The sequence below is a fragment of the Ovis canadensis genome, chromosome 23, assembly GCF_042477335.2.
Source record: "Ovis canadensis isolate MfBH-ARS-UI-01 breed Bighorn chromosome 23, ARS-UI_OviCan_v2, whole genome shotgun sequence".
In the NCBI taxonomy this organism is placed as follows: Eukaryota; Metazoa; Chordata; class Mammalia; order Artiodactyla; family Bovidae; genus Ovis; species Ovis canadensis.
In genome coordinates this window covers 56,052,689-56,064,989 of record NC_091267.1, presented here as the reverse complement: position 1 = coordinate 56,064,989, position 12,301 = coordinate 56,052,689, and the positions used below count along the sequence as shown (strand labels likewise).

At 41.6% G+C, this 12,301-nt stretch overlaps 1 protein-coding gene across 4 annotated transcripts in view; it reads left to right on the top strand.

Moving 5' to 3' along the window:
- The window catches only part of PIEZO2 (piezo type mechanosensitive ion channel component 2), a 256,765-nt gene that overhangs the window by 134,403 nt on the left and 110,061 nt on the right, over window positions 1–12,301 (top strand). For all 4 annotated transcript variants that reach the window (XR_011252350.1, XM_069568658.1, XM_069568659.1 and 1 more), the window contains exon 5: window positions 7,020–7,182. Coding sequence is in view for 3 of the 4 variants with exons in the window: in XM_069568658.1 (XP_069424759.1) it covers window positions 7,020–7,182 (163 nt within the window). In the remaining variant the exon portion in view is untranslated. The remainder of the gene's footprint in view (window positions 1–7,019; window positions 7,183–12,301) is intronic.

The following is a 12,301-nucleotide window of genomic DNA, read 5'->3' as shown; positions in this document are numbered from 1 at the left end:
GGTTGGTCATAACTTTTCTTCAAGGAGTAAGCGTCTTTTAATTTCATGGCTGCAGTCACCATCTGCAGTGATTTTGGAGCCCCCCAAAATAAAGTCTGACACTGTTTCCACTGTTTCCCCATCTATTTCCCATGAAGTGATGTGACTGGATGCCATGATCTTTGTTTTCTGAATGTTGAGCTTTAAGCCAACTTTTTCACTCTCCTTTTTCACTTTCATCAAGAGGCTTTTTAGTTCCTCTTCACTTTCTGCCATAAGGGTGGTGTCATCTGCATATCTGAGGTTATTGATATTTCTGCCGGCAATCTTGATTCCAGCTTGTGTTTCTTCCAGTCCAGCGTTTCTCATGATGTACTCTGCATATAAGTTAAATAAGCAGGGTGACAATAGACAGCCTTGACGTCCTTTTCCTATTTGGAACCAGTCTGTTGTTCCATGTCCAGTTCTAACTGTTGCTTCCTGACCTGCATACAGATTTCTCAAGAGGCAGGTCAAGTGGTCTGATATTCCCATCTCTTTCAGAATTTTCCACAGTTTATTGTGATCCATACAGTCAAAGGCTTTGGCATAGTCAATTAAAGCAGAAATAGATGTTTTTCTGGAACTCTCTTGCTTTTTCCGTGATCCAGCGGATGTTGGCAATTTGATCTCTGGTTCCTCTGCCTTTTCTAAAACCAGCTTGAACATCAGGAAGTTCATGGTTCATGTATTGCTGAAGCCTGGCTTGGAGAATTTTGAACATTACTTTACTAGCGTGTGAGATGAGTGCAATTGTGCTGTAGTTTGAGCATTCCTTGGCATTGCCTTTCTTTGGGATTGGCACACATACAAATATAATATATACATATATATATATACACACATATATATATAGTCCTCTTGGATATAGAGATTTACAAATAAGTGAGTAACACAAAGTGTTAGGGGTCTAAAGGAAACAGATGGTGGGCTTTGCAGTAGAGATGAGGGAGGTGAGTCTTGACTGATGAGGATGACGTGGAAGTGTGTGTGAGGAGGGGTTTGTGGTCTGAGGGAGAAGGCTGTGCTCTGACTCAGAGGGACAAACACTTGCCTGTCCTTGGATGTGCAGCCAGCACGGCTGTAATTTGAGGTCTGAGGAAGTCTTAGCAAGAGACAAGGCACACACATCTGTAATTCAGAGGCCTCGTAAGTGAGCTTGGGAATATGGGCCTTTCTCATTGCTGGTGCAGTGAGCAAGTCCAAACTATGCTTCTAAAAGTTCAGCTTGGCCTGGTTGGCAGAGGGGACACCCCGAGGCAAAGTGACAGTCATTCAGAAGACAAGGTGGTGAAGGGAGACGTGTGGAGAAATGGTCAGGCACTGGGTAGAGACATCTCATAGGAAGATGGGTGTCTTCAGATGGTCTTGGGGACATGCTGGGACTGGGACTGAATGAGCAGCTTTGTGAGTTGTCGTGCGCTTTCTGGTCTCTTCCAGTCTGTCCCAAGAGCAAGTGGACACTTGGGAGATGGGGTGGACAGCTGGGAGAGGGGATGAGGGAAAGAAATCAGGTGTTGTTGGCACTGTAGTTATTAGGGGCTTATTCAAAACCAAATATATGAGAATTAGTTACATCTAAGTACAGCTTCCAAAGTATCCATTCATTGTGATCAAAAATCTAGACCAATGAGGAGACTCCAGCATTTTCTAAAACCTGTGCCATGAACAGTAGCTCAGCCCAATGTAGTAGATTTTAGATAAAACGTTAAGAAATGGTTTGTGCTCAGATAAATTTGGGAAGCAGAGATTTGCACGCGAGCTCAGTTGCTTCAGTTGTGTCCGACTCTTTTGCGACCATATGAACTGTAGTCCAGCAGGCTCCTCTGTCCATGGGATTCTCCAGGCAAGGATACTGGAGTAGGTTGCTGTACCTTTCTCCGGGGACCTTCCTGACCCTGGGATCGAACCCATGATTCCTGTGTCTCCTGCATTGCGAGTGGGTTCATTACCCACTGAGCCACCTGGGAAGCCCAGAGGTTTAGATAAACTCCAATTTATTGTTTTTCTACAGAACTTCTCAAGTTCTTTACTAAAATAATAACTGTTGTGATTTTCTAACACTTATTTGACCAGAGGCAGTTTTTTATTTTCTTTTTTTTTGGTCATGTTTTGCTTTAATTCCCAGTATTTCTGAGGGCTAGCTCTCTGATGAATGTGCTTCAGTAGACTCTGGTCTAGACAGTGAAGATGGAGACTGTAGTGATAATATGGTCCCCATGGGAGGTATCAAGTGGACTCTGACCTGGTCATTGTCCGCGGCCCACACCGTTGTCTTCTGGAGGTTCCTGGAGCCCATGTGCTGGCAGTGCTCTGAACGTGCTGCTTTGTGAGCTCAGGTGACAGCACCAGCTAACAGGTTGGCACCTCCATGGCTGACGATTCCACTCTGAGCTGGACCACAGCCCAGTCCTGTTTCTGGGAGCTGCGTTCTGTCATGGCTGAGGAGTAATTGCTTTGCAGTTGGGGTTCATTTGCTCTCTTCATGTTTGTGGGTGATCAAGTGTCTCCTTGGGGACCTAGGAGCACAAAGCTGAGGCTGTTGACTCGAAGCCACTGTTTGTAAATTGAGAGCCATGTACAGAGTGCAGGTTGGGGTTGGGGGCAGGGGTGGGGGCAGGCACAGCGGCTCCTGGGTCCACTGTGCTGGGTGGGATGCTGGGTACATACCTCAGAGAACTGTTTCCCGCCAGTCGGCTTGGTTTGTGCTTCTCATAAAATGCCATGATCAATTCGTTTTCTGCAAAAAAGCTGCAGTAATTTATCCCCCAAATCTACTCAGGAGGGACTGCCGGCTCCCCAGACCTCAGCCCCACCCAGGAAATACCTCCCCACCCAGCCTGGCCTTCATCTCCTGGCCTCTCTCCTTGATCTCTGAATTCTCATTCTGATGATGTGAATCCTCCTTTGCTCTGCCTGATCGCGTTAGGTGTGCTTGCAAAACCTCTACAGTTTTCTTATGATGAAATCAATCATCAGATTTCCTTATTATAGATTTGGATTATAAATTTTATAAGTAATTATAAAATCTGTATGAAGTGTTCACAGTATTATACGTTTGGATGAAGTTTTCGTATTTGATTTCTCTTACTCTTAGCCCAAATGCAAGGAATTTGCTATTTTTTAAAACCTCTCACACAACCACGTGTGTTTTATTTATGGAGGTAAAGGGATGTCTCATCACATCCAAGTTTCTCTGTTCAGAGAAGTTTCAGTTCAGTTAGTTCAGTTCAGTTGCTCAGGTGTGTCCCACTCTTTGTGACTCCATGAATCGCAGCCCGCCAGGCCTCCCTATCCATCACCAACTCCTGGAGTTCACTCAGACTCACGTCTATCGAGTTGGTGATGCCATCCAGCCATCTCATCCTCTGTCATCCTCTTCTCCTCCTGCCCCCAATCCCTCCCAGCATCAGAGTCTTTTCCAATGAGTCAACTCTTCACATGAGGTGGCCAAAGTACTGGAGTTTCAGCTTTAGCATCATTCTTTACAAAGAACACCCAGGACTGATCTCCTTCAGAATGGACTGGTTGGATCTCCTTGCAGTCCAGTGGACTCTCAAGAGTCTTCTCCAACACCACAATTCAAAAGCATTAATTCTTCGGCGCTCAGCCTTCATCACAGTCCAACTCTCACATCCATACATGACCACTGGAAAAACCATAGCCTTGACTAGACAGACCTTTGTTGATAAAGTAATATCTCTGCTTTTCAACATGCTATCTAGGTTGGTCATAACTTTCCTTCCAAGGAGTAAGCATCTTTTAATTTCATGGCTGCAGTCACCATCTGCAGTGATGTTGGAGCCTCCCAAAATAAAGTCTGCCACTGTTTCCCCATCTATTTCCCATGAAGTGATGGGACCAGATGCCATGATCTTTGTTTTCTGAATGTTGAGCTTTAAGCCAACTTTTTCACTCTCCTCTTTCATTTTCATCAAGAGGCTTTTTAGTTCCTCTTCACTTTCTGCCAGAAGGGTGGTGTCATCTGCATATCTGAGGTTATTGATATTTCTCCTGGCAAACTTGATTCCAGCTTGTGCTTCTTCCAGTTTGAGCATTCTTTGGCATTGCCTTTCCTTGGGATTGGAATGAAAACTGACCTTTTCCAGTCCTGTGGCCACTGCTGAGTTTTCCAAATTTGCTGGCATATTGAGTGCAACACTTTCAGAGCATCATCTTTCAGGATTTCAAATAGCTCAACTGGAATTCCATCACCTCCGCTAGCTTTGTTCATAGCGATGCTTTCTAAGGTCCACTTGACTTCACATTCCAGCATGTCTGGCTCTAGGTGAGTGATCATACCATCGTGATTATCTTGATTGTGAAGATCTTTTTTGTACAGTTCTTCTGTGTATTCTTGCCACCTCTTCTTAATATCTTCTGCTTCTGTTAGGTCCATGCCATTTCTGTCCTTTATCAAGCCCATCTTTGCATGAAATGTTCCCTTGGTATCTCTGATTTTCTTGAAGAGATCTCTAGTCTTTCCCATTCTGCTGTTTTCCTCTATTTCTTTGCATTGATCACTGAAGAAGGCTTTCTTATCTCTTCTTGCTATTCTTTGGAACTCTGCATTCAGATGCTTATATCTTTCCTTTTCTCCTTTGCTTTTCGCTTCTCTTCTTTTCACAGCTATTTGTAAGGCCTCCCCAGACAGCCATTTTGCTTTTTTGCATTTCTTTTCCAGGGAGATGGTCTTGATCCCTGTCTCCTGTACAATGTCACGAACCTCATTCCATAGTTCATCAGGCACTCTATCTATCAGATCTAGTCCCTTAAATCTATTTCTCACTTAGAGTCATGTATAAAACCCAGCCTTCTAATGGGGAGGTCCTTTTCCAGACCATTTTTATAAAAAGCCAGTCAGACTGGTCTGAGGAATTTTTCCTAGAAGATCCTGGATTAGGAGATTCTTTACTTAAGACTTGACTTATATTCATATTATGGTACCAAGTAAATGGTAATATTCTAAAGGTGCAACAGTAGTGGCCTAGTTAAGTAACTAGTGACTGTGAGTGTGGTAAAGGTTTAAAAATCTTCAGTGAGTTGTGAAGATGTGAGTGATGTATTAAATGAACAAATTACTTTCAAAAACAACAGATAAAGTATGAGCCTAGTTTTGTTAACACTAAGATTGCATGTATAGTAGTTTCTTATGGTTTCCAAACTATTGAGTAGAGTTACCTATGCTATGCAGTAGGTCTTATTGTTATATACAGTGCTGTGTATATGTTCATCCCAAATTCCTAATTTATCCCTCCCTGCTCACCTTTCTCCTTTGGTAACCAGAAATTCGTTTTCTTTGTCTGTGAGTCTATTTCTGTTTTGTAAATAGTTCATGTCATTTTTTTAGATTCCACTTAGAAGCAAGATCATATGATTATTTATTTATTTATTTAAATACATAAATGTTTGTATTCAGAGATATTTGTATATACTATATTCACATAGCATATATTTTGTATGGGCTTCCCTGGTGGTTCAGAGGTTAAAGTGTCTGCCTGCAATACGGTAGACCTGGGTTCGATTCCTGGGTCGGGAAGATCCCCTGGAGAAGGAAATGGCAACCCACTCCAGTATTCTTGCCTGGAGAATCCCAAAGACGGAGAAGCCTGGTGGGCTACAGTCCGGGGGGTTCGCAAAGAGTCGCATAGGACTGAGCGACTTCACTTCCATATTTTATATATTTATTACACATTTTTTTTCCTTTACAATATTGTATTGGTTTTGTCATACATCAACATGAACCCACCACGGGTGTACATGTGTTCCCCATCCCACCTTCCTCCCACCTCCCTCCCCGTACCATCTCTCTGGGTCATCCCAGTGCACCAGCCCCAAGCATCCTGTATCCTGCATCGAACCTGGACTGGTGATTCGTTTCTTATATGATATTATACATGTTTCAATGCCATTCTCCCAAATCATCCCACCCTCTCCCTCTCCCACAGAGTCCAAAAACTGTTCTGTACATCTGTGTCTCTTTTGCTGTCTCGCATACAGGGTTATCATTACCCTATTTCTAAATTCCTTATATATGTGTTAGTATACTATATTGGTGTTTTTCTTTCTGGCTTACTTCACTCTGTATAATAGGCTCCAGTTTCACCCACCTCATTAGAACCGATTCAAATGTATTCTTTTTAATGGCTGAGTCATATGATTTTTTAATTCACTAAAATGTCAACATGATTATTTCATGGTGATAGAGGTCTTGCTATTTATTATATTTTTACCCAAATGCGTCGTATATCCAATGTAAATTATGACTATATATCTCATCACATAAAGTGTATTTGAAAAATACTTATCTTCACATGAGATAACTTCCTATCTTCTGCTGCTTTTCCCTAAACAAGTTTTAGCTCTGATACACATTGGGTCACTTTCATTTGAGTCCTGTGCAATAAAGAAGATGAACAGTGTTATCTCTTTGGGGCAGGGGGTAGCACAGGACAAGGGGAAGGTCCCAGTGAAACACAGCCACCAGGTCCTGCTGACACTGGGACCAAATCTTCTGAGCTCTCTGTTAATGACCTGCCGTTTCTTGGAACAGGATGGAAAACAAAATCGACTCAGCATTCAAAGTAATGAAGGACTCCTCTTTAAGGATGGCTTGAATGTTTCCTCTGTTTTCCCTCTAAACTTGGATTTACTTCCAGGGCTTCTCATGTACATCCAGTCTTTAACTGCTCCTACCAGGTTGCAAACACCTGTCTCTGTCCTGGACACGTGGCTTATTTAATAACAGTTTAGTTCATCAGTACATTTTAAGAGTGAGAGTTGGTTTCGGGTTCTTCATGCTATTTCTGAAACTCCCTGAAAGCTTCCTGAGTCTGAGTAGATTATGTAAGGCTGGAGTCAGAGAAAAGCTTTCTGATACCTTCCAGGCAGAAACTGAGCATTCTTTAAGTCTTAAGAAGATTTAAACACACTCTGTGATGGTTTAACCATTGCAAAGTCAAAACAACTGAATTTCCTCCTCCCTGTTCTTCCCTCCATAGCTTAAAGGGAGCCGACGCTGGCAATGGGATCCGAGTGTTTGTGCCTGACGTGGGCATGTTCATCGCCAGCCTGACCATCTGGCTGGTCTGTAGGAACATTGTTCAGAAGCCAGTGGCCGAAGAGGCCGCGCAGTGTAACCCGGAGTTTGAGAACGAAGAGTCGGTAAGTCTGAGTCTGAGACTCTTCCTGCTTTGATTTCTGGGGCCTTGTAGGTTGTGACAGTGAGCAGTGAGGTATGCACAGAGCTTCATGTCCTCCTATGCTGGGTGGTTGCTTTGTACACCTCGTGTGGTCCTCACGCATGTGCATTCTCACCCACACTTGGCCACGTGGAAACAAGTCCGCGGACATGAGGGCTGCCCTGTGAGATGCATTAACCCTAAGGGCCTGGGCCTGACCTGGTGTCTCTTCATTACCATCCGCCCTTAACTCACACTGGAAACCTTTCAAGTTTGTGTCATGGCCCATGCCCTAGATACTTAGTTACTGCAACATTCTTAGAGAAGAAACACCTGGCAGTTGTTGGAGAAATAAAAATTAATTCTGCCTTGAAGGAAGCTTCCAGTCTGAGCACCTTGCCATCCTGAGTCAGTGATTAAATCTGCATGCTTCCATCGAAGTATTTTTTAAAGTACTCTGGAGAAAAAAACACATGCATTTGGAAGAGTGTAAGAATGAGTAAAACGTTTATGAATTTTTAGCTGGATCAGGGGACACGTCAGATTTCACTCCATGGTGAATGGAAGTGGGAGACAGCTGTCGCTCTGCCACTGACCTGTTTGTTCTAATAACTGCACTGTGTCATATGAGTTTAGGTAACAGTGACTTAAAAAGTAATTGATCTTGTAATTGAAAGATAAAATTTACAGGGAAAAAAATTCCTTAAAAGACTGTATTTGGACATTTGACCTGAGGCACTTGTAAGTACTGAATGTTTCATTCATACGCTTTGGCAAGAAATTAAACCTATAAAACTGAAGTTAGTTGAAATTACTTATATTGAGAATGGTAACCACGATGGCATCAAAGAAAGAAAGTTCTCAGTTATAGCAAATAATGTGTGTGCTTCACAAATGAACAGCATTTTCCCTTGATATTTATTAGAATACAACAATGAAGAAAGAATGAATATGATTCCATAAACCTCTGCAGACTAGAATTGATGTTATTGCCTAAAATCCTTGTGAGTAAAAATATACAATCCTGTGACATATGCACGTTCTGCTGTTTTTAAGGTAAATGTTAAAAATGGTACATGGTGTTAAAAATCATTACAGCAAGGTCATAACTATCTATCTCTTGCATTCAAGTTCACAAACTGTACAACACTTGTCAGTGTCCTAGAAATAGAACTATGAAGGTGCTTTTTCTTCTGGTTAAGACAGAATTTAACATTTTAACCTCTGCTTTTACATTTGAAATTTCTTTTATAGTATTTACAGTTTTGAAAAATCATCTGGCTTAAACAATCACGCTGTTTTTTCCAGATTCAGTGAAAATAAATACATTAACTCAAGCTCTCCGGACTTAGGACTTTTCATTATTATTTTTTATAAGGCAAGATTTGTTTTCAGTTCTCCTCATATTGTAGATGGAGGGTAAGGGCTAGTTACTGTGAACTGAGTGGACTCTGAAGTCAGACTTGGAAACTGTGTGACGTTGGGAAAATTGTTTATCCTCTTTCTTCTTCCGCAAAGTGGAGATTGTCCTGAAGACTTAATAAAGGGCCACGTGCTTGCCTCCCTTGGCTCTTCTCCAGTTTGAAAGGAAGTAGAACAATCGCAAAAATGTAAAATTTAAAGCCTTTTAGAATGAGAGAAAGATAAGTTGGAGGGTGTGTTTGAGGCCAACTCACTCAGTAAAGGACTTCCTTCCTGGCCATCGGTAATGGACAACCATGACAGAATTACAAAGCTTCCTACAGAAAGAACTTCTGTCTCCAGTTCAAACACTGTTTTGCCATAAAACTAGGAAAACCTGCACTGACTACTGAAGATAAGGAATGTTAGGTCAAGGTCACCCATCTGTTGAAGAAGAGACACGACGTCACTGACCGATATTAAAATCATGTTTCCTTCCTGATTCCCCTCTTTTCTTCAGGATGGGCTCATGATACCTCTCTCCCATTTGAAATTTGTTTAAATATCTGCACCCTATATATTATTGATTACATTCAGTTCAGTTCAGTTGCTCAGTCGTGTCTGACTCTTTGCGACCCCATGAATCACAGCACACCAGGCCTCCCTGTCCATCACCAATTCCTGGAGTTCACTCAAACTCATGTGCATCGAGTCGGTGATGCCATCTAGCCATCTCATCCTCTGTCATCCCCTTCTCCTCCTGCCCCCAATCCCTCCCAGCATCAGAGTCTTTTCCAATGAGTCAACTCTTCACATGAGGTGGCCAAAGTACTGGAGTTTCAGCTTCAGCATCTGTCCTTCCAATGAACACCCAGGACTGATCTCCTTTAGGATGGACTGGTTGGATCTCCTTGCAGTCCAAGGGACTCTCAAGTCTTCTCCAACACCACAGTTCAAAAGCATCAATTCTTTGGCGCTCAGCTTTCTTCACGGTCCAATTCTCACATCTATACATGACCACTGGAAAAACCATAGCCTTGACTAGACGGACCTTTGTTGTGAAAGTAATCTGCTTTTTAATATGCTTTATAGGTTGGTCATAGCTTTCCTTCCAAGGAGTAAGCATCTTTTAATTTCATGGCTGCAATTACCATCTGCAGTTCTAACCCTAATTGATTACCTTATTTAATGATAAAAAGGGGTAGATTCTCTAAGCATTATTTTTGGGGAGCTTTGAAAATGAGTATGAAAGTGTTAGTCACTCAGTCATGTCCATCTCTTTGCAACTCCATGTACTGTAGCCTGCCAGGCTCCTCTGTCCACGGAATTCTCCAGGCAGGAATACTGGAGTGGGTTGCCATGCCTTCCTCCAGAGGATCTTCCCAACCCAGATATTGAACCCAGGTCTCCTGCATTGCAGGCAGATTCTTCACTGTCTCACTCACCAGAAAAACCCTTAATATTGAAAATGCTAAATATCATTACTATCAAGTTGAGTTCCCTCTAGGTTAAATTTGTTTGCGCCTGATTTAGATACTAGTTTCCGTAGTCTCAGTACATTCCAGCCCCAGGTGGCCCAAGGGAGCAAGCTAGAGTGACTGTCCAGAGATGAATCCAGGAGGAAATTTTTCTTACTGGGGAACCATCTGGCTGGAGTCTGAAAAGAATATAAATACACAGCCAAAATAAGCAGGAGAATTTATTTTATTTTGAAGTCCCTAGCATACTTCCTGTGACTCGTAAATCTTGGCGATTGTGTTCTAGATTGCTTGGTTTTTGAGGATCCTTCGAAAGGACAGTGTTTGCTGGCGTTGCTTCTTCTCTCATTTATCTCAGTGGATAAATGGCAGATTAATCAACCCTCTGGTGCCTGGGAGAATTGCTTTTCAAATCCAGCTTTGTTTCAGAGTAGTAAGTAATCCCTGGAGAATGCTCAGGACTCTTCCCAAATCTCCATGGTCTTGATAATGAGGCTTAAGTTCACTGTTTTAAAGGGCATCACAAATCCAAGGATTCTCCCCCCAAAAAAACCCAGTGGGCATGGAGTTGGGGAGGAGGCTTTGTCCTGTTCTTGAATTTTACGGAAAGCAAACCTCGGTCAAGAACCAACTCCCCAAGTGCCATGAAAGATTCTTTGCCAACTGACATACTTGTGGTCTTGTTTATTTGTTCCTTTTAATTCAGAAGCAGATTGACAAATCATAGCTGAAAGATTCAGATTCTTGAGTCTTTAAAAAGAATGAGTTGCGTTATGAGAGTTAAATTGTGTAGAAAGGTTATCTGTGCAATAAAACACCAGTGACATCAGCAATTTCACCAAGTTGATAGTATCTGTGTATTTATGTACTTCTAGCTCTTTCTAGCTATTTCATGAGATTTCAGGCTTTATTATTTTTTTTGAAACAAGGAGTAGTTTAATATGAAACCAAATTTATGATAAATGTTTATTCAAATAGAAATTTTAGTCTTGACTTAGTCTGCTGCAAGTGGCCTTTTTATATGGTCTAATAATTCCAATATGAATGATATAAAGAATATTTCAATGGCAGATATAGCCCATCCATTAAGAATCAGGGATGCAGCATTTAAATCTCACTAACGTTATTTAGACATTCTTTCTGAATCTCAAAGCTGCAACCCCTTTGTAATACCTAAAATCCTTTAGGCTACTGTGGTGTTTGGCACAGAAAGTGGCTATCTGGCCTGCGAGTCAGGCTTCAGATTTGAAGCTCTAGTTGCTAATTTTTTGAGAGCAAGAGACAAAGAATGGAAGAAATCAATCTCTTTATTAATGACTAATAAAGAGTGTAATATAATTAATATAGCATATATTGATTATATTAATTATATTAATCGTTAGGCATCTGCTCGGTCCCCACCCGAGATCTAGTCCAGAGTCACCTGCTTAACATCCTCTAGATCCTGGTTTTCCAGCTCAGACTCTGTCATCCCTCTCTATTGGTCTTCGGTTACAGACATCATTACTGACCCTGAGCGCCCATTTTCTCTGATCAGAACCAGCTAAATTTAGCTCTTATGACTGCTGTTCCTTCTCTAGAAATGAAGAATTTAGGGAATGATGACAAAAAGCCACAGTTTTGAGGGCATATAGACCGCTCCTATTGCTTAAAAGTGTCCATAAAGGTTCAAGACCCAAATAATTACTTGTGATGAACTAAGATGCAAAGAAAATGCATGTCTTTGTTATTAAAATGTCAAAAAGTTGAGCAGTGCGGTAGCCCTGGAATCCACTGCTTTTCTTTCCCATCCTTCCATCCACCCCACTGTCCATCCATCTGTTTTGCCCTCCAGTCAGAACTTTTTACAGAGCTTGTGCTCTGCTCAGAGCACTATTCCAGTTCTAGGGTGGAATGAGTGTTTAATTAATTTTGAATTTATTTCTGCATATGGTATGAGAGTAGTCCAGTTTCATTCTTTTGCAGGTAGCTGTCCAGTTTTCACAATAGCACTGAAATACATTCTTGCCTCCTTTGTCATAGATTAATTGACCATAAATAGGTGTGTTTTTTTCTGGGCTTTCTATTGTGTTCCATTAATCTCTGTGTATGTATTTTGTCCCAGTACCATTCTGTTTTTATTTCTGTAGGTTTGTAATATAGTTTGAAATTAGAGTATGATACCTCTTGTTTTTGTTCTGTCTCAAGATTGTTTTGGCTCTTTGGGGGTTTTTGTGGTTCCAT